The 25,257-nt window shown below is 43.1% G+C and overlaps 1 protein-coding gene across 2 annotated transcripts in view; it reads left to right on the forward strand.

Annotated features, from left to right (window-relative positions):
* The window catches only part of Clic5 (chloride intracellular channel 5), a 144,086-nt gene that overhangs the window by 39,825 nt on the left and 79,004 nt on the right, over nucleotides 1-25,257 (forward strand). The window contains exon 1 of one of the 2 annotated variants that reach the window (XM_034521470.2): nucleotides 8,335-8,694. The exons of the other annotated variant lie outside the window; for it this stretch is intronic. Coding sequence (XP_034377361.1) covers nucleotides 8,632-8,694 — 63 coding nt within the window. The 5' untranslated portion in view covers nucleotides 8,335-8,631. Of the gene's footprint in view, nucleotides 1-8,334; nucleotides 8,695-25,257 lie in introns of those variants that run through there. 2 annotated transcript variants of the gene reach the window in all.

The following is a 25,257-nucleotide window of genomic DNA, read 5'->3' on the forward strand; positions in this document are numbered from 1 at the left end:
GCTGGGGTACATGAGACTTTATCTCTAAATACATACATACGTGCATACATACGTATGTACACACACACATAGCAAATGAATAAATAAATTCTTCCTCCCTTGAGTTGTTTTCCTCGGGCGATTTGTCAGTGTATAAAAAAGAAAGCTAAAGAGGTGGGGTCCTTGCGGTTGACTATGCCTGAGCATTACTTCCGAAGACTTTGGAACTGGTCTGTAGAAAGAATGTGAAAAAGTTGAGGCTATGGGCTAGAGAAACTGGGTGATGCTGTAAGCGAAGATCCGTAAGTGATTCTGGCATAAGCTCTGAAAGCCAGGAAGATGATTGGAATGCCAGACAGTTAAGACTGAGCTCACAAGATCTGAGAGGGGAACAGGAACCCCAGAGGGCTGGCCGAGAGGCCATTCCTGTTACACTGAAGCAAAGGACTTGTCCATGCTGTTCCCTGAGGTTCCGGGGAAGGATGAGTTCAAGGGAGTGATGTGCTAGTCATCTGGAGGACATCTCAAGCAGTTCAGCATCCAGGCTGTAGCACGGGTTTTTTTTTTGCCTGTGTCCAATCCTGAGTAAACACCATGGCACATCGTGCCCCAGGGACCAGAAATGGAGTTCCCAGGTTTAACACTTTCCTTGCGGTTTTGCTTTTGCCTGGGTCCCATCTCTCCTCTCTTCTACACCCACTCTCGCTTTTAAGAAGGGGAATGTTTACTGTGCCAAAGTATGTTGCAAGCATGTGTATTCTCCTTAACGTTTTTTAAATCTTTAATAAGATTCAGAGCTAAAAGCTACCTTCCTTCCTGTTTATCTGGTTTTAATGTCTGTTTCAGGAGTTTGTTTTGCATTCCTGATGTTAATGGTGTGGTAAGATTTGGGGAAAGGGAGCATGGACAGAAGGATATGAAAACAAAATGGCTGGCGGCTTCATACGCTTGCATGTGTGCGTGCGTGCGTGTGCATGCGTGCGTGAGTGTGTGCATGCATGCTGGCTCACAGGTCAAGTTGGGTGGTGTTCTTCGGGAGCCTTCCACCTTGGGGAATTTTTGTTTGTTTCTTGCCATTTAACCAAGTCCCGGACAGCCTGCAAGTCCTGGGGATTCCCCTGTTTCCACCTTCCAAGTTCTGGGATTCCAACCACATGCCACTCTGCATGGCTCTTTTAAAGCACTGCATGTGTTACACACACGCCAAACTCAGGTCCTCCTGCTTTGTATGGCAAACATGTTACTGACCAAACTGTCTTCCCAGGCCTGGCTTTATAGTTTTTGAAATTATTTAAGAACCTTGACCATTTTTAACTTTACACAGAGAACATCCATTTGGTGGCATTCATTTTTGGTTCTGTAAATTTTAACACATACGGAGATGTTTGTAACCACTAGAACAGACAGGATATCAGTTTTAGCACCTCAGAAAACTCTTTCCTGGCGTCTCTTTGCAGTCGAACCCTCCCCCACTCAACTGAGGCCTGCCGCTTATTTTCTCCAACTCTACATTTCTTTTCTTCTCTAGAATATCACACAAATGAAGCTGTACAATGTGTAGCCTTTGGAGACCAGCCCTCTTTCACATAGCATTATACAGTTAAGATTTATGCGTGTTTATGCATGTACACAACTCTTACTAGCTTTTTTTTTTAATGCTACTGCCATTGTTCGTGCATATGACAATCATTTGATTCATTTAGCCATTGTTCCAGTTTGGGATGGTTGTAAATAATACTGTGGAAACATTCACGTGGAAGATTCTAGGTCAACAAGGATTTTTATTTCTCTAGAATTACGCCCAAGAAGTGGGAAGACCCAGAAAGCATGGGCTTGACATTACATAACATTTCTAAACTGCTCTGCAGAAAGGCACTGGAAGTTGAGACTTGTAGCTACCTTCTTGCTAGTACAGGAGGTTTCCTCAAGAGCCTGCATCAAGGTTTCTAATAGACACATTGTAGCATCTTTCTTTTAACCTCTATATCTTTAGGGAATAAGTGTCCTTTCGAGTTTACATGTTTGGTAACCTATTTGTTCAGGTCTTTTGTCTATTTTTTTTTTTTAAACATGAATTGCTCACCAGTCCGTGAGTTGTGAAAATTCCTCACAAATCCAGAAGACTCTTTTGTCCCCTTCTCTTTAATTTCTGAATAAGATCGTATAGAACGGGTGTCACTCTGTCTTGGATGTTTGGTAGAATTTGTTAATGAAACACCTGGGTCTTGAGGTCTTTGATTGCTGGCTTGTTGTAGGGTTCTCGAGTAAGAACAAAATACATTTAATAGATAGAGGACCTACCTGTCAGGTGATCCTTTTTCTTGAGAGTGAGTTTGTTAGTTTTTGTCTTTCAAGATTTTATCCATTTTGTGGAAGTGGTATAACTTAGGTGCAGCTTCTTCCAGCATGGCTATCTTCTTACACCTATGAAGGTGATAGATCCCTTTTCTCTTTTTTCTTTTCCTTTCTTTTTCTTCTTGATCATTACATACTTTTATTTTTGCCCCTCCCTGTTCCCCCTATCACTGTTCTTCATCCCCTTCCCCCTTCACCCCTAAGAGGGTGCTTCCCCCACATCGTCCTTCCCTGGAACATCAAGTCTCTACAGGATTAGGTACATCGTTTCTCACTGAGGCCAGACAAGTTAGTTCTGTGCTACACATGTGCCAGGGGTTGGGGTGAGGGCTAAGACCAGCCCTTGTATGCTCTTTGGTTGGTGGCTTAGACTCTGGGAGCTCCCTGGGTTCCAGGTTAGTTGACACTGTTGGTCTTCCTATAGAGTTGCCATCCCCCTCACCTCTTTCAGGCCTCCCCTAACTCATACATAGGGGTCCCAATTCAGTTCAGTGGTTGGCTGTAAGTATCTGTATCTGTTTCAGTCAATTGCTGGTAGAGCCTCTCAGAGGACAGTCAGGCTAGACCCCTGGCTGCAAGTACAACATGACATCAGTAATAGTGTCAGGGTTTGGTGCCTACCCATGGGATGGATCCCAAGTTGGGATGGTCACTGGTCGGTTGGCCATTTTTCATACCTGACTTTAGTAACATACCTTCTTTCTTGTTCTTGTAAAAAAAAAATCAGATGGTTATTGGCAATCAGCTTTGTGGATTTTTCTTTTTTCCTCCTTTTTCTTTCCTTTATTTTTCTTTCTTCTTCTTCTTCTTTTTTTTAAATCTCTGGTTTTATATCATGTCCTATTATTTCTCTGTGTGTCTTTTCAATGCTTTCATTTTAAATTAAATTAATTTTTTTCTGTGGCTAGAATATGTTCTTTTGGTGAATTATCCTTGGAAATTCGAGAATGAATTATGTGTATTCTGTTGATGATTGCCCAGAATTGCCCATGCATGTTAACAGTGTAAAGTTGTCAAGTTATTTCTGTTATCTTGGACAGTTCTTTTGCTTTGTAGTATGTCCTGGTTGACAGTAATAGCACTTTCATCTTATCAGTATTTGTATGTTAGGCTTATATTCCCCATCTTTTTAGTTTTAACTTATTAATATCACTCACTCTGCATGAAGTGAAGTCTATAACTGTATATAGTTGGGATATATATATATATAGTAATTTTATTTAGCCCCAAACTTTCTATCTCTTAATTATTGTGATATAGATCCACTTATATTTAGTTTAAGTACTTCTAGATGTAGCCATGTATATTACCATTAGTCTCTATCTGATTTTATGGGCATGAATGAGCATCATGCAGATACCTGGGAGTTATGGATAGCTACGAGCCACCGTGTGTGCTGAGACTCAAACCCAGGTCCCTGCTAGAGCAAATTTTCTAAACTTCCCAACTATTTCTCCAGATTCTCCACCTGAATATTTTTTTAAAGATTTGTTTTAAAGTATGTGTATGTCTGATGGTTGACTCTGTGCACATGAGTGCGGTTACCCCAGAAGCCAAAAATATCAGGGTTCCGAGAGCTGGAGACACAGTACTTTGTGAGCTGAGGAATGTGGGTGGTAGGAGTTGAACTTGGGTCTTCTGGAGGAACAACATACATGCATAACTGCTGAGCCATCTTTCCAGACCCAATCTGCTTCTCTACTACTTACCTCTGTATAAAACATAGGCCTTTATTTGGGGCTTGCAATAGGTATACCTAACTTTTCTTATACTTAACAATGAATACTATAGCATTTCAATTGAATTATATAAGCTGTACAATTATGCAAATTCCTTTACCTTTTGTTCCTTGTGTTGTATTTTTTATATTAATAAACTTAAATATATAAACCTTCCTATTAGATATGTTGTATACGTCAATAGTCATGCAAGACTGTAGGTATTACATCAGCCTTTTCTGGGCCACGCAAGTCTCCTCTCTCTGGTTCCAATTTTAGCATGAGTGGCTGTCAGATTGAATACTAAAAGCATTTTTGCAGTTCTTTTTTCTTTCTTTCTTTCTTTCTTTTTTTTTTTTTTTTTTTTTTTTTTTTGGTTTTTTTCGAGACAGATTTTTGCAGTTCTTTACTGATAAACATTAACCTAAAAATTTGCACTGGGTTTATAAAGCTGTGTGCTAAAATGAGAAGTAAAGCATTTCTGCTGGTTGATTCTAAGCAACTTGGCTTTGCAGCACTGGGTAAAAAAATAAAGCCTTTCTATCAGCCATACTGTGGATCTAATACTAAAAGAATATACAGAATTAGTTGATGGCCAAACCCAGTGTGAGGTGGGGACTAGCAAGGTGCATAAGAGGCTGGAGTGATGGCTCAGCAGTTAAGAGTGTTTCCTGCTCTTGCAGAGGACCTGAGTTTGGTTCCCAGCATCCATGTCAAATCCTAGCAGTAGAAGGTGGTTGGGTCACTGGGGCCATCCTCTCAAAGGTTACTTTTCTAGTGATATGAGGACACACCAGGATCCAGCTAACTCATGTAACTTCAGCTCTGTGTATACCTATACTCTAGTCTCTCTCTCTCTCTCTCTCTCTCTCTCTCTCTCTCTCTCCCTCTCTCACACACACACACATACACACATACACACACACACATACACACACACACACACACACACACACAAATGGTTTATTGCATTTAAACTATGAGTTCTTTGTAGGGATATCCAAATGTGATGATCTATCTAGAAATGTTAATAAACAGAAACTTCCTGTTTTCCAATACGTCAAGAAAATAAAGAGCAGGTTAGCTGTGCTTAATGGGTTACAATTACCAGGTTTGAGGTCTAGAAAAGAAGGTTGTCTCACACATTGCCTACATCCAAGACAAGAAATGATCTAAAATTCCTAGAAAGGACTTTTAATTAAAAGGACCTTCCAAGACTTTTTGTTCCTATAATTCTGTTTGCACTTACTATAATGATACTAAAAAATTCTTTACATTCCATTGCAGGGAAACCACGAGGTTGCATCACCACACAGCAAAGGCCCCAGACTCCTTTGTCACCTTGGTCCTTCCCTAGAGTGTGTGGCTACTGTTGCAGAGTTTCAGATGTGAGGGTGGCTGCCTGTCTAAAGGCTTAGCTGATATGAGCCCGAAAGCAAGGAGGAGCTGAGTAATTCAACCTCACACCTTGATTAAGTGCTAAGGAGCCCAAAGGGTTGCATGCTGACATGGTGATGCTTTTTAAAGTTAGAACGAGATTCTTGAGCTTGGGGTCTGTGAATGGTGGCCACAACACCTTATCCTCTTCTCCATCTACTATCTAATAGATGACCAGGGAGATTTATCCAAATCAACTTGGGCCATGTAGCCTTTTCTTCTTCTTATTTCAACTGTGTTAAGCAATCTCTTTGCATGCCGTCCCATGGAACACCTCTGTGCTAGTTCACTTTTTCTGCTGTGACAAAATACCTGAGGTGATCAGCTTAGAAAGAAGAAAAGTTTGTTTGGGTTCAGATTCTGATATTCTATAGTCCATGATCAATTGGTCTCATTGCTTAGGGAGGGCCTGTGGTTATACTCTACACAATGGCAGAAACTTGTGTGCATTTATCTCTTAGATAGCACAAAGAGAGGAACAGGCATGGCTCCTTAACTCCTGTGGGAGTTCAAATGAGAACGGCTTCCATAAGCTCTTATGTTTAAATGTTTGGTAGAACTGTTTGGGCAAGGACTGGGAGGTGTGGCCTTGTTATAGATGGTGTGGACTTGTTGGAGAAGGCGTGGCTTTGTAATATGAGATGTAGCTTGTCCCTGGGGATGGAATTTGAGGTTTCAGAAGAAGCCCATGCCAGGCCCAGTCTCCATCTATCTCTGCCTAAAATTTGTAGATAAGATGTAAGCTGTTAGCTACTTCCTCAGCACCCTGCTTACCTGCCTGCTGCCATGCTTCCTGCCATGATATGATGGACCCACCCTCTGAAACTGTAAGCAAGTACCCAATAAAGTGCTTTAAAAAATAAGTTGCCTTGATCCTGGTGTCTCCTCATATCACTAGAAAAGTAACCAAGACAATTCCATTTGAGAGGATGGCCCCAGTGACCCAACCACGTTCTATTGCTAGGTCCCACCTCTTAGAGGTCCCAGTGGTGTCATGGCTGGAGTCAAGTCTTTAGGACATGGGCAACTGGCAGACAGTTCAGATGTAAACTCAGACCCGTATCCTCCATATGCCTCACTAATGTGATGCCCTTGTGTTCCTTTCTGTTAACTGCTTCACTGACAGGGTTTTTAATTTCCATCATTAGGACCAGATCTACATGTCTCTCAGTGTAGTGCTCACGAAGTGAAAAAAAACAGTTAGCTGAGTAGTTGCTGAAATATCAGTTTATCTTATTAAAATTCTGACTCTACCATTTCCTGGGTTGACGACTAGAGCCAGGTTTCTTAAACACTCCATGCCTCAGTTTCTCCACTTTTATAAAATCAGGCTAACAACACCATTTCTAATGATTAAGACATCTGTGATTGCTTTCTTTATTATATATTAACACAAGGTCTTTCACCTGAACCCAGAGTCTGCACCTGATTAGTCTCCACCTCCAGAGACCTGGGAGCAGAGCCAGGGCACCAAGCCTGCCCAACTGTAATTTGCTGGGGATCCCAACCCCAACTCAAGGCCTCTAGCTTGCCTGGCACGCACTTTGCACCTGGAGGATCTCCCCAGCTCTGCAGCTACTTTTAAAAAGAAACAAGAGGAGGGGATGTGTGGGGGGAAAGAACTTCAGAAAAGCATAAGAGAGTATTTATCAAGAACCTTCTCATATTCTGTGATTTAGCAAACCCCCTCCTAAGTATATATCGAAGGATAATGTGTCTGATACCATTATGGTAGAAAGAAACCAGGGTTACTAGCTTCAACCTACTAACCCTACCTCTCACCTTAGATTACTTCAAGACAGGGTAATGGTTACTCTGTTGGGTGTGTGTGTGAAGGGGAGCAGAAGAAAGAAGGAGCAGCGAGAAGTTAAGATTTTATTCTTTCATCTAGTGCTGGTAGCAGCTGGTGAAAATACAATGAGCTATACTTGCAGGGTGTGAGCCTATTTTCTCTGTATCATAGCAGGAAAGAGAGAGACAGAGAGAGACAGAGAGAGACTGGGGGGGGGCGAGGAGGAGAGAAGCAGCACTTGGAAGGTTAGAGGTAGGAGGATGAGGATTTCCAAACCAGTCTCAGTTACGTGGTGAATTCAAGGCCAAGACCAGCCTGAACTACACGTGTGTGTGTGTGTGTGTGTGTGTGTGTGTGTGTGTGTGTGTGTGTTTGCGTGTGTGGAGAGAGACAGAGACACAGAGAGACAAAGACAGAGAGAGAAGGAAGAGGATGAAGGAGAGAGCAGGAGGTGGAAGGAGAAAGGGAGGCAGAGAGAGAATAAGAAAGCAGAGAAAAATCAAACCATCAAGAGAATGGGGAAGAGCTCCTCAAGTTGGAAGCTGCAGGTCTCCGCCTTCCTGCACCTGACCCTGTTGGCTCACCCCTCCGCTTCTCCCAGGTTCCTGCCCAGCTCCTTTATTTGCAGAGCAAAAATGGCAAGCTCTGAGAGGTCAGGACCTTTTCTTTTCTTTGCTCCACGCTGTTGTAAGTGCGCGATTTTGGTGGTAGAATAACTTAGGGCTAGCTGAACCTCTTCATTAAAAAAATAAAGAAATAAAGAAAGATTAAAAAAAAACCCTCGAAAATCATCTTCTGTCCCCGACTCTTTCTGTCCCTCACTATGCCCCGCAGGACATACTCTTGGCTTTTGAAGACTGACTGCTTTGGCCAGCTCTGGCACTGAGGGGTCTCCGATGTGACTGGGCCCAACGGATGCTGAGCTCCCACGGTGTCCTCCCCCCGCCCCTCACCGCCCCCAGGCTCCGCCTGGACTGACCCCGCCCCGTGGCCGTGGTCTATTTTGGGCGCACCCGCGGCGTAGGCGCGGGATCGCTGACAGTCGCAGATCCTGTGACACCTCCCAGCAGCCAGGCACTTGTTGCTCTTGGGACCTGTTGTCAATCCCTTAGCTTGCGTTTCCTTTTAGCCCCCTGCTGGCTCCTGGAGTCTGCTCTTTCCGTCTAACACCTGGGACTCTGATCTCTCAGACATCGCTCTCCTTGCTGGAGAAATTGATGAGAAACTGTAGTCTTTAAAAAAAAAATTAAACACCGTGCAGAAGAGAGGCCCCCGCTGTGAGCAGGAGCCAGAAGCGCTGCAGAGGTGGCGCCTCTGCGGCCCGAGACCGTGGTCCGGGGCGCTGACGGAATGACAGACTCAGCGACAGCTAATGGGGACGACAGGGACCCCGAGATAGAGCTCTTCGTGAAGGTAGGTCGGCATTCCCGGGCCTCCTCCTGGGCTGGAGGTGGCGAGATCTCAAGTGTCAGGACGCAGATCCCTCCGGGACTTGAGACCCTCCCTAGGGAGTGCAGTCCAGCGCCCTCATGTTCCTGCCGGTGGCCTTTATGCAAGGGGCTCCTGGAGAATGAAATGAGCATCGATCTGGCAGGTGGCTGTCTTCTTGAAGAGTTGACCTGCAGTCTGCCAAACATTGTAGGACAGGCGCCCCGCATCCTGAGCTCCAAGAGAAGCGCAGATCCTGACCTCCAAGGGACAGAATGTTGGCTGGCTAGGTTGAGGGTTGTCTCCAGATATAGGGACAGGGGAATCTGGCTGGAGTAGTAAACTTTTCTTCTATAGCAGGGGGGTGAGGACGGATGGGAAGAGGGAGGGAGAGAAAGAAAGAAAGAAAGAAAGAAAGAGAGAAAGAGAGAGAGAGAGAGAGAGAGAGAGAGAGAGAGAGGGGATTATCTTTGGCAAAACAAAAATAGCATTTTCTAGTACCTCCACCCCACTCTTTTATTCAGAAGTACTAAAATAAAAGCGAAGGCCACAAAGCTATTTTCTTGCTTTGTGACTTGTAGAGGAGAAAAACAAAAACAAAAACCGAACACCCAGTTCCCTGCTGTTATTATCACTGTCATTATGACTCTGCAGGGCAGTCTCAGGTAACCAGGGGACCTGTCAGTCAACCCAACTTGGGCTGCACAAGCAGCAGCTTCTTGCAGAACCAAATTAAGACCCCCTGCTTCTTGGGCGCTCCGTGGGCAGTAGCAGACACCAGACAGCAGCTGTAATTTTTTTCTTTTGCAAGCTGCGGGAGGATGGCAGCCAGGTCCGCAGGTGTAGGCAGAAACATTTGATCAGCCCTCCTCCTTGCAGGACACTGCAGTAGCAGAAACCGGGAAACCTGAGGCGGAGGAAAGCAGCCTCTGGGCTGGGCTGCAGAGTCGCCAGGACTTTGGGGGGGGGGGGGAGGGGCGAGCTCTACTGCCTGATTACCTAGAGCTTTCACAAAGGGGAATAAAATCTCTTAGTGCAGTTTTCCAAGAATAGAGTGCGAGCGCTGAGAACACACTGGGTCTAAAGGGCATGCATATAACCTGGAAGCAGAAAGGTGTTAATTTGCTTAAACCACCTGTTTCCAAAGGAGTTAAATAGACTTCAGCAGAAAGGTTTAAGTTTGTGTAAATCTGAATAACAATCTTTTCTTCTTTGACACCTTTAAAACACACACACACACACACACAACACACACACACACACACTTCAATACACATGTTGAATTTCTAATATATATAATCTGTTGCAACTTACTTTACAAAATGATGTTGCTGTTCTCCAGGCAGCAGTTTTAGGTGTGCTGGGAGACCTAGGTAAAGAACAAGGCTCTATGGCCTCCCAGTCTGGGCAGGATGGGGCCATGGGGGCCTGGGTGCCCAGGCTCACAGCAGGGAGGGTGAATGGCACACCTTCACAAAACCTTGCTGCTTTCCTTAAGAGCCAGTCTTGGACTTACTCAGATTCCCTGGGAGTAGGGACTTCAAGTGTCAGGTTCCCTGAGAGATATTTCAAACACAAATTGGTTCTTTTGAGCCAAAGGAGCCCTTTGCTCTGCACTAAGCATGGAGACCAATTCTACCTGTATCTTTGGAATTTCACGTTGGCAGCATTTGGAGATTTTGTCTAATTATATAAAAACGCTTACTCCGCAGCTCGAGGAGCCCCCGAAGAATTCTAGAATGTCTGTGCTGTCACCTACTTGTTTTCTCAAAGAAAAGCAGTTAGTAAGAGCCAAGCAGGCCCTTGTGGCTCTGAGACCAAATTGGTGGCAGAGACAATTTTTGATTCCCATCCTCATTTTTTGAGCTTCTGGTTACTGTTATGATCACAGGGTATATATAAAAGCTAGGTCATCTGGGCAGTGGTGGGTGGTACATGCCTTTAATTCTGGGGAGGCAGAGGCCAGAAGATCTCTGAGTTCAAGGTCAGAGTGGTCTACAGAGCAAGTTCCAAGACAGCCAGAGTTACACCTAGAAATCCTGTCTTGCAAAACAAAAACAAACAAACACCTGTGTGTAAAATAAGGGTGCTTCTCTGAGCCTCCAAATGTGTCATTTTAGGGGAATGGGACTCTGCCTGTCTTGTAGAATCAGACTTTCCACAAATCTGCAGTGTCTCCATTCTGGATTCCCACTGAAAGAAAGTCTCTGGCATATGGGTGTTGGGTAACAGAGGTGCTTTCTGAAGGGGAGAGTTGGTCAGTCCCTGTGAAGAAACTCAGGTAGAGGAGATTTTACCTGGAGCCATGATGTGGGTCATTTTCAACAGCCTGTTAAAGATCACCCATTCCCAGTTTAGCACAACACTGGGTCTGCCCGTCTAAACAACTGTCCTGTGAGTTTCAAAGACTCATGTTCCCCTGCAGTGCACAGTACTCCTTATCTGTGTCTACTGCAGTGATAACAGCACTCATAGCAGTGACCCCGGCAGCATTCTAGGGCATGTGAAGCACAGCGAGGGCTTATCTCATTGGAGCTTCACATCTTTATTCATGAAGATTATTTCACTCCTATGTAAAAAACGAAGAAGACAGTTAATTATGACCTACGGGCTCTTCTGATACTTGCAGTCACAGACCTTGGTGAGCTGAGTTCTGCTCCCTTCCAGTAGCTCAGGGAAACAAAGGGGATTAGTGTCATGATGCCACTGAGCAAGCCTGTGCTCAAAGATGTGAGAAATGCTCTGAAGTGGGGGGAGGGAGGGAAGGCCATTCAGATTCCAACCTCAGTTCTAGCACTTTGTATGCTAAATATCCCATCCTTCCCCAAACGGTAAGATGCCAGTCCTTGTTCTTTTCATTTACTGGCAAATCATATAGCCCAGGCTAGCCTTGAACTCCCCAAATGACCTTGATTTTCTAATTCTTCCTAATCCACAATGCTAAGGAATGTGCTGCCATGTCCATGTCCAATATACATGATACTGATGGTCAAATCCAGGACACTCTACCAACTGAGTTCCATTGTAAGTCGCTTATCTATTTGTTTTTCTTTTTGTATTATTTTTGTTCCTTTTTGGTTTTTCCTTTTTTTTTTTTTTTTTTTTTTTTTTTTTTTTTTTGACGTTAGGCTCTCAGATGTTACATAAAACCTGTATCCAACTCATCTCTCTGCCTCCAAGAGCTGGATGACTCCAAACAAATCACTCAACTTCCAGAATCTTCTTTAGCCAAAACACGTTTGTAACTAATAACAATGATACCAACAATTCAGTGTCCATGCCAAGATACTTGGAGAGTAAAGGGAACTGTTTCCGGTGCTTAGCTTGAAAGAACAGATGTGGCCAGGATTGTGTGGATGTGTGGTGCTCTGGTTAGGCAGATGCAGTCAGCACCAACTCTCCGTGCAAGTTCTACAGGGACATACAGGTAAAAAGTGCTGTGCATTGAAGATGCCTACAGACAGACGCCGTATCTTCCATCTTCCTGTTAGTGGCGTGCTTGGCAGATAGAGCCTTGTTGAATCTGTGTCCCTGATTTCCCTCGGAGAGCAGAGGCTTGGCTCCCTCTTCTCTTGCAGGGATATTTTGAGAATAGGTGAGGTCATCTGTAGCTTGGACTTTGATCATAAAGGGAGGGCACCGGGTTAGGGGAGGAAGTGAGTGTGGCTTGGTGAAAGAAAGAATCGAGGGTGAGGGAGTGAAAGTAAAACAGAAAGCAATTTGTGGGAACACTCACAGGACATTCTGAGCAGGCTAGAACATAATCTCTGATCTCCTTCCACTCTCAGTCCCACCCTAGATCCCAGATACAGAAAGGTACCAAAGAGAGGAGATCCTGGTGAACGAGTCCTCTATAGTCATTTCTTGAGGCCGGGACTATGGATTCTCAAACTTGGGGGCTGGCGTGGGCAAGTCACTAAGGGAGAGTTAAAACCTCTTGTTCTAGGACACGCTCCAGGCTGGTGGCATCAGTCCCTTTGGGCAGAGCCCAGAGCAGTCTTTTCATTGCTTACCCTGAGGTGACTCCAGTGTGCAGCCCTGCTGAAGAGCCAGGGGTGGGTGCAGAGCAGGCAGCTTCTGCTACAGCTGAAGTCGTGTATGTTAAAACCCTGACTGCCTAGTAAACTTGGGCTGTAGTGACCAGGAGGTCTGTGGATAGAAAGCTCAACTCAATTAACACACACTGATGGGCTGGTTAGGGAATCTCTCCACAGAACTCTAGAATAGTCCATGTGTGGATGTGACTAGTCAAATAGTTATCAACACCATGTGCATGTGGTGAGAGAATAAAACAATCATCCTGATTGTCTGATGGAAATGACTGGTTGTTCTCTTTACCAGGGACCCAAAAAGCTCTGACAGTGGAGCAGGGCATCAGTCAAGTCATGAGTGCTCTTCTGGCTTCCAGAACAGGCAGGATAGAGCCTCCTGGTGTTCCTGAATAGCCATCAGCTGCTGTGTTGTTCTGACTGCCTGGTCCCTTCGGGCAGCTCACATAAGCATAAGCTATTTTATGAGGATTGTGTGTGTGTGTGTGTGTGTGTGTGTGTGTGTCTATAGGTATACATTTGTGTGCATGCATGTATGTTGGTGAATATGTACATGTGTGCACATGCACGTGAAGGTGAGGGGTGTCTTCTTTGATTATTCTCTACCTCATCCTTTGAGAAAGGGTCTCTCAATGAACCTGGCGCTCATCCAGTCAGCTCCAGGAATCTGCTTGTCTCTGCCACCACCATCATGGAGATTCAGATACACACTATATCAAGCTTTTACCTGAATGCCTGGGGAATCTCAACTCACATCCTCAAGTTTGCATGGTCTAGTTATTTACCAACTGAACCATGTCCTCAACCTTCTTTCAGATTTTACTCTTCCCTTCACCTCACTAGCTAATTGGTTTCTCTTTCTTAATATCCAGGGTTATAATCTTTTTAATTTTTTTTTCTCTCAAGGAAGCTTCTCTGATGATGACAGAATAAGGCATGGATCTGTGAGTATAGCAGAATATCATTAGGAATCATTTTATTGAATTTTTAAAGATGAGTTGTATTTGGTTTTACCCTAGATCTCCATACTATCTAGTCTGGTTCTTGGTTACCAAAGCAGTGTTGGGTAGAGTAGGCCATAAGTCAAATCAGACACTGGTTGGCCACTCCCATAAGTTCTGTGCCACGGCTGCCCTAGTGTATTTTGCAGGCAGGACAGATTGTAGGCCAACAGTTCTGTGACTCGGATTGGTGTCCATGTTTCTGTCTTGGTAGCCTGCAGACTATGTTCTTGCACATGAGGTAGAGCACGGGGTGAAGGGTGGGAACTGGCGTCAGCCCAACCTCTCCATGTTCAGTGAGCTATGTACATGTGGTCCTCAGCGCTGGCGTGCTGCTGTCAGTTTTCAGAGAGCAACCCTGTGTCTCAGCAACCTCCTGGGCTCTTTGTGGATGTCTGTAGAACCCCCTTGGTTAACAACTCAATTGAATGCAACTCAGACCATCCACTGGAAGTCTTGCCTGGATACAACAGACGGCCAGCTGAGACTCCATAGTCTCCATTACTAAGTCCTCATTAGGGTCCCCTTCATAGATTTCAGGAAGTTTCCACTGCACTAGATTTCCACACCATCCTCCAAATGCCCCCAGTTCCATCTGTCCCTTCTTCTGCACAACCTGCTTGCTTCTGCTTCTGTCCCCACTTGCCCCAGTCCACCTGTAAAATCTATTCCATTTCCCCTTCCCAGGGAGATCCATGCATGTCCCTAGAGCCCTCATCTTTACCTAACTCTCTGGGTCTATGGATTATGTCTTGGTTGTTATTTAGTTAGCAGCTAATATCCATTTACAAGTGAATTAATACTGTATTTAGCTTTCTGGGTCTGGGTTACCTCACTCGTGATGGTATTTTTTTCTGGTTTCATCTATTTGCCTATAAATGTCATGGTATCATTAAAAAAATCTGAGTAATGCTCTGTAGTGTAAATTTGCCACCACATTCTGTTTATCCATTCGTCCACTGAGGGGCACCTAAGTTGTTTTAGGTTTATGTTATTAATAAAGCTACAACAAACATTATTGAGCAAATGTCTTTATGGTGGGATGGAATGTCCTTTGGGTATATGCCTAAGAGCAAGATAGCTGGGCCCTGAGGTAGATTAGTCCCCATTTTTGAGGAATCACCATATTGATTTTTATAGTGGTGGTACAAGTTTGCACTCCTGCTAGGAATGGAGGAATCGTCCCCTTGGTCTGTATTCACTCCAGCAGGAGCTGTCTCTTGTGTTATTGATCTTCCCATTCTGACAGTTAAGTGTTTCTCAGCCATTTGAGATTCTTCCATTGAGAATATTCTGTTTACATTTGTATCCCATTTTAAAAATTAGATTGTTCTTTTTAATGTCTAGGTTTTTAAAAAAGTTCTTTATATCACTTGGGTATTAGTCCTCTTTCAGATATGGAGTTGGTGAACATTTCTTCCCATTCTGTAGGCTGCTACTCTGTCTGATGGTGTCCTTTACCTTAGAAACATCTTCGTTTCATGAGGTCCTACTTATTTAGTGTGGATAATAGTAACTGTGCTGTTAGAGTTTTGTTCAGAAAGCTGTCTCCCATGCCAATATGTTTAAAAGCTATTCTCCACTTTTTCTCCGATCAGATTCAGTGTAATTGGTTTTTTGTTGTTGTTGTTGTTGTTGTTGTTGTTGTTGATGAGGCCTTTGATCCACTTGGATTTGAGTTTTGTGAAGGGTGATAGATACGGATCTATTTGCATTCTTCTACTTGTAAGTTAATCTAGCACTATTTGTTGAAAATGTTGTCTTTTCCCAGCGTGTATTTCTTTATATAAAAAAAATCAGGTGTCCATATGTATTTGGATTTATGTCCTTGTCTTCAATTTCATTGTTCAATATGGTTTTTGTGCCAATGCCATGACGATTTTATTAATATGACTCTGCAGTACAAATTGAAATCAGGGGTGGGTGGTGATACCTCTAGAAGTTCTTTTATTGAACAGGATTGTCTTAGCTATCCTGGGTTTTTTGCTTTTCCATATGAAGTTGAGTATTGTTCTTTCTAGGTCTGTAAAGAATTGTGTTGGAACTTTGATGGGATTGCACTGAATCTGCAGATTGCTTTGGGTAGGATGGGCAGTTTTACTATATTAATCTTACCTAACTATGAGTATGGTAGATATTTCCATCTTCTGATATCGTCTTCAAATTCTTTCTTCAAAAACTTGACATTTTCACTTGGTTGGTTAAGGTTACCCCAGGATATTTTATATTATTTAAGGCCATTGTAAAAGGCATTGATTCCCTGATTTTTTTTTTCTCAGCCAATGTGTCCTTTGTATATAGGAGGGCTACTGATTTTTTAAAAGTTAACCTTGTATCCAGCCACTTTATCGGAGACGTTTATCAGTGGTAGGAGTTCTCTGGTAGGATTTTGGGGGCCACTTATGTTTCCTATCATATCATCTGCAAACAGTGACACTTTGACTCCTTCCTTTCCAGCTTGTATCCCCTTTACCCTCCTTATTGCTCTAGCTAGAACTTTTACTACTATATTGAATGTCGAGGAAACCTTGTCTTGTTCCTGATTTTGGTGGAATTGCTTTGAGTTTCTCTCCATCAAGTTGATGTCTGTTATAAGTTTGCTGTAAATTACCTTACTATATTTAGGTATGTTTCTTGTTTTCCTAATTTCTCCAGGACTTTTATCATGAAGGGGTGTGGATTTTGTTAAAAACTTTTTTTGGGCTTCTAATAGGATGATTATGTGAGTTTTTTTCTCCCTTTTAGTTTACTTATATGGTGGGTTGCATTGTTGGTTTTCATATGTTGAACCATCCCTCCCTCTCTGATATGAAGCCTACTTGATCATGGTGAATGCTCCTTTTGGCATGTTCTTGGGTTTGATTGTTTTCAAGTATTTTATTGAGTGTTTGTGCTTCTATGTCCATGAAGGAAATTGGTCTGTAGTTCTCTTTGTTGAGTCTTCATGTAGTTTGGGTATCAGAGTAATTGTGGCCTCATAAAAATGAATTTGGTAATGTAATTTTTTGTTGTTGTTGTTTTTATGTTGTGAAATAATTTGAGGAGTATTAACATTAACTCTTCTCTGAAAGTCTGGTGGACTTCTGTGTTCAACCTTCTGACCCTGGGCTTTTTGTTGTTGTTGTAATACTTTTAATGACTGCTTTTATTTCACTAAGGGTTATACATCTATTTAAATTGTTTATTGATCTTTATTTAACTTTGATAAATAGTGCCTATTGAGAAAATCATCTATTTCTTTTAGATTTTCCACTTTGGTGGAGTACAGATTTTTAAAGTATATTCTTATGATTTCCTCAGTGTCTGCTGTTTTGTCTCCCTCTATGTCTCTGATTTATTAACTTTAGATGTATTCCTTCTGCCTTTTAGTTTATTTGAATAAGAGTTTGTCTATCTTGTTGATTTACTTAAAGAACCAACTCTTTGTTTCATTGACTTTTTGTATTGTTCTCTTTGCTTCTATTTTATTTATTTCAGCCGTGAAGTTTGATTGTTTCTTGCTGTATCCTCTTTGGGTGTGTTTACTTCTTTTTGTTTTAGAGCTTTCAGGTATGCAGTTAAGTTGCTCGTATGCGACCTCTCCAGTCTTTTTATGTAGGCACTCAGTGCTGTGAACTTTCCCCTTAGCACCACTTTTATTGTGTCCCATGTTTGGGTATGTCGTGCCTTCATTTTCATTGAATTCTAGAAAGTCTTTAATTTCTTTCTTTGTTTCTGTCTTGATCTATCTTTCCTTCAGTAGAAAGTTGTTCAGATTCTATGAGGTTTTTTTTTTTTTTAAACTTTCTGTTTTTTTTTTTTTCTGTTGTTGTTGATATCCAGCTTTAATCCATAGAGGTCTGATAAAGATAGGATTCATAGTGCTATTTCAACTTTTTTTGTGTCTGTTGAGACTTGGCTTCTGTATGTTATCAATGTTGGAGAAGCTTCTATGTTATCAATGTTGGAGAAGCTTCTATGAGGTACTGAGATGAATATATATATATATATATATATATATATATATATATATATATATATAAATTTGAGTGAAATGTTCTGCAAATACATGTTTGGTCCACTTGGTTTATAATGATTGTTAGCTCCAGTATTTTTCTGTTTAGTTATTGTCTGGAAGGCCTGTCCATTGGTGGGAGTTGAATGTTGAGGTCTCCCACTACCAGTGCATGAGGGTCAATATAAAATTTAAACCGTAGCACTATTTTATAAACTTGGTGCCTTTGTGTTTGAGGCATAGATATTAAGAATTGAAATGTCCTTTGGGTGGGTTTTTCCTTTGGCGGGTATGTAGTGTCCTTCCTCATCTCTATTGATTAGTTTTGGTTTGAAATCTGTTAGATATTAAAATGGCTGCTCCAGCTTTCTTCCGAAGTCCATTTGCTTGGTATATCTTTTTCCAACCCTTGACCCTGAGGTAATGTCTATCCTTGATGTTAAGGTATGTTTCGTGTTTTCAGTAGGATAGAGCCTGTTTCCACATCCACTCTGTTAGTCTCTGACTTTTTACTGAGGAATTGAGTCCATTGATATTGAGAGAGGTCAGTGATCAATTGTTGTTGATTTCTGTTATTTTGTTGGTGTTGATGGTGGTGGTGGTGAAGGAGGGATGTGTGTGTGTGTGTGTGTGTGTGTGTGTGTGTGTGTTTGTGTGTGTGTGTTTCCTTTCTTTTGGTTTTGCTGGTGTGAGATTTATTTGTTTCCTGTGTTTTCATGGGTATAGTTAACCTCCTTAGGTTGGACTTTTCCTTCTAGCACTTTCTGTAGAGTTGGGTTGGTAGGGAGATATTGTTTAAATTTGACTTTTTTCATAGAATACCTTATTTTCCTTATTTATGGCTGATTAAAAAATTGCTGGGTTAGTATTCTGGCAAAGGAATTCACGGTCTCTTAGATTTTGGAGCACATCTATCCAGGCCCTTTTGGCCTTTGGAATCTCCATTGAAAATTCAGGTATAATTCTAATAGGTCTGCATCTGTATGTATGTTACTTGATATTTTTCCTTGTAGCTTTTAATATTTTTGTTCAATATGTTTGTTGCTTTGATTATTATGTGGAAAGAGAACTTTCTTTTCTGATCCAAACTATTTGGTGGTCTATATGCTTTTTATATCTTTTAAGGCATCTCCTTCTTCAGGCTAGGAAGTTTTTCTTGTATAATTTTGTTGAAAATATTTTCCTGTCCTTTGAGCTGGACCTCTTCCTCTTCCTTCTCCTCCTTCTCCTCTTCCTCCTCCTCCTCCTCCTCCTCCTCCTCCTCCTCCTCCTCCTCCTCCTCCTCCTCCTCTTCTTCTTCTTCTTCTTCTTCTTCTGTTCCTATTATTCTTAGGTTTGGTCTTTTCATGGTGTCCCAGATTTCCTGGATGTTTTGTCTCATGAAATTTTATATGCAACACTTTCTTTGACTGATGTATCTATTTCTTCTGTCCTATCGTCTATTCCTGAGATTCTCTTTTTTGTCTATTGTAATCTGTCGATGAAGCCTTCTTCTGTGGTTCCTGTTCCAATTTCTAAACTTTTCCTTCCCTGAATTCCCTCAGTTTGTGTTTCCTTTATTGCTTCTATTTCCATTTTTAAGTCTTGAACAGTTTTATGGGTTTCCTTCAGATGTTTGTTTGTATTTTCTTGGCTTTCTTTAAGGGGTTTATTCATTTCCTCCCATTGTTTGTGTTTTCCTGGCTTTCTTTAAGAGGTTTATTCATTTCCTCTTTAATGACCTCTAACATCTTCATATAGCTTGTTTTAAGGTCTTTTCCTTGTACTTCAGCTATGTTGAAATATGCATGGGCTGCTGTGGTAGAGCAGCATGGCTCTAGTGGAGACATATTGCCCTGGCTGTTATTTGTTGTGGTCTTTACACTGGACCACATTTGGGTTTGGGGTGATTATATGTCTAGGCACTTATTTCTAGGTTTGTCTTTGTTGGGTGAGTGCCTTATTCCTTATTTCTCTCTGGATTTTCAGAGAGTGTGATAGCTGTGTGTTGTCTGCTGACGTTGGAAGCTGGGATGGGATGAGTGGAGGAACAGACGTTGTGGATCCACAGGAGATATAAACAAGGGTAAAGGGGGGGGGGGGCTGCATCTGAGAATCCATTGTAGCACTGGGGGGTGAGACTACAGGATTGGGTCTATTGGAATACAGAAAGAGGGAGGAGAAGGTCTTTGGGCAGCCTAGCTGATTTTCTGGCGAGCGTCAGAATTTACTCTCAGTATCCCAATACTTAACATGTATGTGCACCATCAGTGCTTCCTTTCCAGGTAGCCAAAGGTTGAATGATGCCCGTCTCAGGTTCTATGGTAGAGTGTGGGGTGACCATGGGTCTACAGGGGACAGGAATCTCATATTAGTGGCATCAGCTTCTGATTCCCTGCTGACCTGCATTCTGTCTTTGGCTGTCTACTGGCTCTCTCTAGCTGGGTGAGAGTCAGTGAAGTTAGGTGAGCAGTTAGATTGAAAGCTTTTTATTATTGCTTCTCTTTGAGAGGTCAGATGCTAAGCCTATAGACGTAGAAAAGTGTGACAGGTGTCAGGCTGTGGTTTTCTAACTGCACGGGCCGTAACAAGTTGTTCGACACACATAGACCATAGTTTTCTTCCTTCCTTCTTTCTTTTCTTCCTCCCTTTTAATCAGTGTGGTGCTAATAACAGCAATGCATATTTTATGGGTTTGTTCTGCTGTGTATAAGTTTGGGTGAATAACTAGGGCTTCCTCTGGAAACTCTGTGTAAGGGCAAGCATTAAAGGCAAAGCCTTTGCACTCCCTCCCTTTGGGTGGTACAAGAAGTCATAGCCTACTCTCACTCACCCCTTTGTCTCATTGATGGAGCTGTGACACAGACCAAGCAGCTGACCCTCAGGTCAGCCATCCCTAGATCCCCGTCCTCTGGTTGGACTGACATTTCACCAACCAGAGACCATTGTCTAAAGGGTGTGGTTGTGTCACTATGGTAGGGGGCTCATCACTGATTTTAGAATTGATTCTTCCTGGAAGTTGCTCCCTCATTCAATAGATTTTCTACATGGCTGCTTCCAATGAGAATGGGATTTCGGGGCTCTGCTCCATTTCCTGTTTCCTGTCTCTGGGCTCTGGAAAGAATCTCCCAACCTCACTTGAGAATTGTCTGCAATTTTGACCCTTTTGGGTGAGAACGAAGACCTTGGAGTCTAGGCCCTTTGTTTCTGGAGGTCCCCTGGTTTACTCTTCAGATATCTCCACCCCATCACAACTTCCAAGCCCCTCATAGATATGTGTAGAGACTCTTTGAGGAAACACAAACAGATATGAGCTTCCCAAAGGTGTGGGTGTGTAAAAGGTCTCTCACCATCCAAGAATTCAGAAGAAGCCTGTTCTCCATACTGAAGAATAAATGTCCCTGGCAGACTCTGGGGAAGTTAGAAACATATTTTTTTTTTCCTTGAAAGACAATTTGAGTTCCAACATATGAAGTTATCTAAGGACAAACAAGATTTTTCTATCATAACTGAGATAAGAGCTTTATTTAAGCGAGAGAGAGAGAGAGAGAGAGAGAGAGAGAGAGAGAGAGAGAGAGAGACCCACAGGAGTACCCTCTAGCACTGATGACAGAGGAATAGTCCTGGTAAACTATGATGAAGATGGAGGGCCTCAGTCTTGGAGGCATGGACACTCCTGCAGATTTTCTCCTTATGACCTTCCTCAGTCCTTCTCCCATTAGACTTAGATTGAGGGAGATTGAGAAGAGACCCAGGCAACTGTGTCCTTGCAAAGTTATCTACCCTGAGGTCATTTTGTGGTTCATCAAAGATGAAGAGCCACTGGCTCAAACCTGGCTGAAAGGGACTAAATGAGCCCATGGGAGATCAAAAGGGCAAAAATGAAAGCCAGCCCCTGCTGAAGCCTGCATTTCACAAGATGGAGGAGGCAAAGGCACATGCGCTCATTAGTGTGAATCCCACGTTGGCCTCAGCTAAACCAGGAAAGGGGGGGATGCTTCGGCTACTCCCCTCCTCCATTTGCTTTTTTTCTCTTGTGATTTTTCTTAGTGATATGGAAGTGACAAACAATTTTAAAAGCCAGGCAAGTGGGAGATATTAACTACATAAAGAATTTGAGGAGTTAGGCCGTTGGGGCATTTCAGATGATGGATTAAGCTATTGGCAACGATGTTTATGAAGCACTGCCCTGTCTGTGCCAGACTCTGGAAGCAGAAGAGGTTCAAAGCAAAGGTGATCACAGCAGTCCAGGAGGAAAATGCAGTGAGGGAGCTGCAATGGAAACACATCACAGGGTGTGACAAGATGCAAGTTGAGGGGTGCAGATGGAGGGACCAGGGCGGCCTCATTGGGGGGACCCTGAAAGTAATCTGGGAGGGATTGAGACCTGCATTGATGAACCTTGAGGCATGATCACAATTTAGGATTCTCAGGTGGCTGGGATAGGCAAACAGGGTGAAGCGGGCCAGGACCCAGAGTTGTACTGGGCTGTCTGCCAGGAACGGAACCTGCAGGACAGCTGCTGTTGGAGATAAGCCATAAACAACAAGATGAGGGATCGATCATGTTTGACAGTGCTCCCTTGTAGGCAATGGAAGTCACTACAAGTGTGTGCCTACAGTCCAAGGTTAGAAAGGCTTATCTGCCATGTTGTGTGATATATCAGGATAGTAATAAAGTCATGGCCAGAAGATCTGGATCCTGGTTCTACTCTACCGTATCGCTCTTCTACACAATGGGATCAGCAACTATAAAACCATATCTTTTTTTTCTATTTGCACTAGTCTCTAGAAATCCTCTAGTGTGGCCAGCTCTGAGCAGGCAGTCTCAGTTGGAGGCTTTGGAGAGTGTGCTGTGTAGATGGGAGGGGAGAAAGCTACTGTTTTGACATTGCTGCTGCTGCATGGCCACCATGGCCCTTGTAGCCACAGGAGAGCAAGGAGAGCCTTAAGGCAAGTAGAACACTGCAGAAGTCTCATGAGAAGTCAAAGTAAAGGTGACCCAAGTAGATATCAATGGCAGAGGGTGCTGTGGGGGAGTGTGGGGAAGAGAGTCTTTAAGAAGTATATGCAGCATGTGAGGAGCATCAAAGCCTCATAGTACCATGGTGAATTCATATCTGGAGAGATGAGTCATCATTTTGGAATGGTGACATTATGGATGTGCTTGACATCATGGTCTGAGATGATGCCAATGTAGTGCACTGAGTGGAAATCAATTCCTTGAGCTTTAAGGTGACTTTCCATGCTGAAACACTATGAATTTACAGAAAAACTAGGGCTGTGAGGAAAAGAATTATTGGTCATGAAAAGATGGCGAGTGTTCCATTTGAAACATGGGCAGGGCAATTGTATATAAACCTTCAAGACAATGCCTGATAACTGGAATCAAGATTCAGGGTCGTTAGGGTCAGGGCTTTGGATTTGGATTCTTAGAGCTATGGTTGAAGAAATGCATTTCCCACAGAAGGGCACATGGAGAAGGTAGGAAGAAATGACTACGGAGCATTAACCAAGGGAGGCACAGAAGATTTGAAAAAGAGATGAAGCAATGAGAGGCAGGAAGAAGATAAATAGAATGGTCTGGGTGGGTGACAGAGTTGTGTGAATGAAGGCTGGAGACAAGAGGTACCAGGCTGTGTTCTCTAAGAAGTAAGTCTGGTTAACTAGGCCTAAGAACATTCTTTCTATATAAAGATTATTGGGGAGGTAGACAGAGTTCTAAGTAAGGGTTCTAGCACAGATTATGGACTAGAGAGCTTATAAACACGAGAACTGTGTTGGTTAGCGCTAGGAAGTCCAAGGTAAAGGCACCAGCAGATTAGGTGCCTGGTGAGGGCCTGCTTTCTGGTTCATAATTGGTATCTTTGCGTTGTATTCTCAACTGATGAGATGGGCTATCCATAGTGGTTCTCTCCTGACCTAATTTTCTCCCCAAATTCCTATCTCCTAATGCTATCACCTTCAAGATAAAGTTTCAACATTTGAATTTGAGGGGAATGCATGTCACCACCAGCAAGTCACAAGGCATCTCTGAACAACTGAGACATTCTGAGAGAGAAGTGCTTAATTATCTGGCCATGGTTCACCAGCCCCTGATGCATCTGAAAAGGCACCTGCATACAGCCCATTTACCTGGAATGAGAGGAAGAGAAACCCTTGTCCCAGTTACTGTCTCTTAAGAGGCCAATTTGGAAGGTTACCATGGAGATAGATAGCTTGTTTGTGGTGCATCCTCTCGCCCAGATGTACATCAATGCTTCCTAACACTATCAGTGAGTAAAGACCCTGAGAGCACCACAGGCAAAGAGGAAGAGGCAGTCTCAAGACGTGCCAGTCAGAACAGGAAAGTGCAGAGACATGGCGTCTTTGGGATTTGCCTCAGTAACTAGACACATCAGTCTGTTACTGGTTGTCTCAAAGGCATCAGTCAGATTTTTCCTGTAGGGAAAGACTCTGGGAGTTTATAGCCATGTAGGGAGTCGTGTGACCCTTGCTCATTGTCATACTTTACGGCTTTTGTTATTTCATATGTGGTTATTTTGAGAATACCTATCCCAGGTTGGCATCAAACTTTCTATAAACTAAGGATGGCTTGAACTCTGTATCCCCATGCCTTTATTTGCTGAGCACTGCAATTATAGACATATCAGGCCATGCCTGGATTATAGGGTTCTGGGTATCAAGAGGCAAGAGGCTGTGCATGTTAGGCAAGTACACTATCAACCGAGTCACACCTCCAAGGATTCTTGTGAGGCTGAGAAAAGCTAAAAGGTTTGCTGGCAACTCACAAAAGCTGTATCCCCGGAGCACCCCATGTGACTCACCAGCAGCAAAATATCCCCCCCCCAGACCTGCCTCCAGGGCCAATAAGGAAATGACATCAGCATCTCTACCCCTGTCATGGTTCTAGAAACTTCTGGCACGCCTTCCCCTCACAAGAATGCAGCTAGAGAAAAACCTTGGGCCAGCCCTTGAAGGCCCCTCCCGCCTTGGGTCCCTGTAGGGGACAATATGAAGTTTATATAGGCCTGTGCTCCTGAGAAGCATTATCTGTGTACCAAGAAAAACTCTGACACAGGTGAGGCACCTCTCATTCCAGAGTCGGGGATAAATGGCTCTTAGTTGGTAAGTGCTTTGGGTCAGAAAAAGTGAGTATACAGTACGCTAGATGCGGAAAATGAGGAGCTTAGCAGAATCATCTACTAGATGACAGGCTTAGAATGTAGGGGAGGCCTGGCTCACTTGAGGTAGAAATGAGATGGGATAAAGATTGCTCATGCCACTGTCCTTCCTCTTGCTGCTGATTCTCCTCACGTGGGTTCAAGCCAGTAGGACATGATTCTCTAAAACGGTGATCTCAGCATCTCATTTTAGTACATTGTCTCTTCATGCTGCCTGCTTCCTACAAAGGAGTGTACACACCATCATTTCATTATTGAAGATATATCACATGTATGTTCATTTCACGTAGACACAAAGACACATGTGCTATGTAGGATCCACATGTAAATTTTACTTGACTA

This window comes from Arvicanthis niloticus, chromosome 17, assembly GCF_011762505.2.
Source record: "Arvicanthis niloticus isolate mArvNil1 chromosome 17, mArvNil1.pat.X, whole genome shotgun sequence".
Classification (NCBI taxonomy): domain Eukaryota; kingdom Metazoa; phylum Chordata; class Mammalia; order Rodentia; family Muridae; genus Arvicanthis; species Arvicanthis niloticus.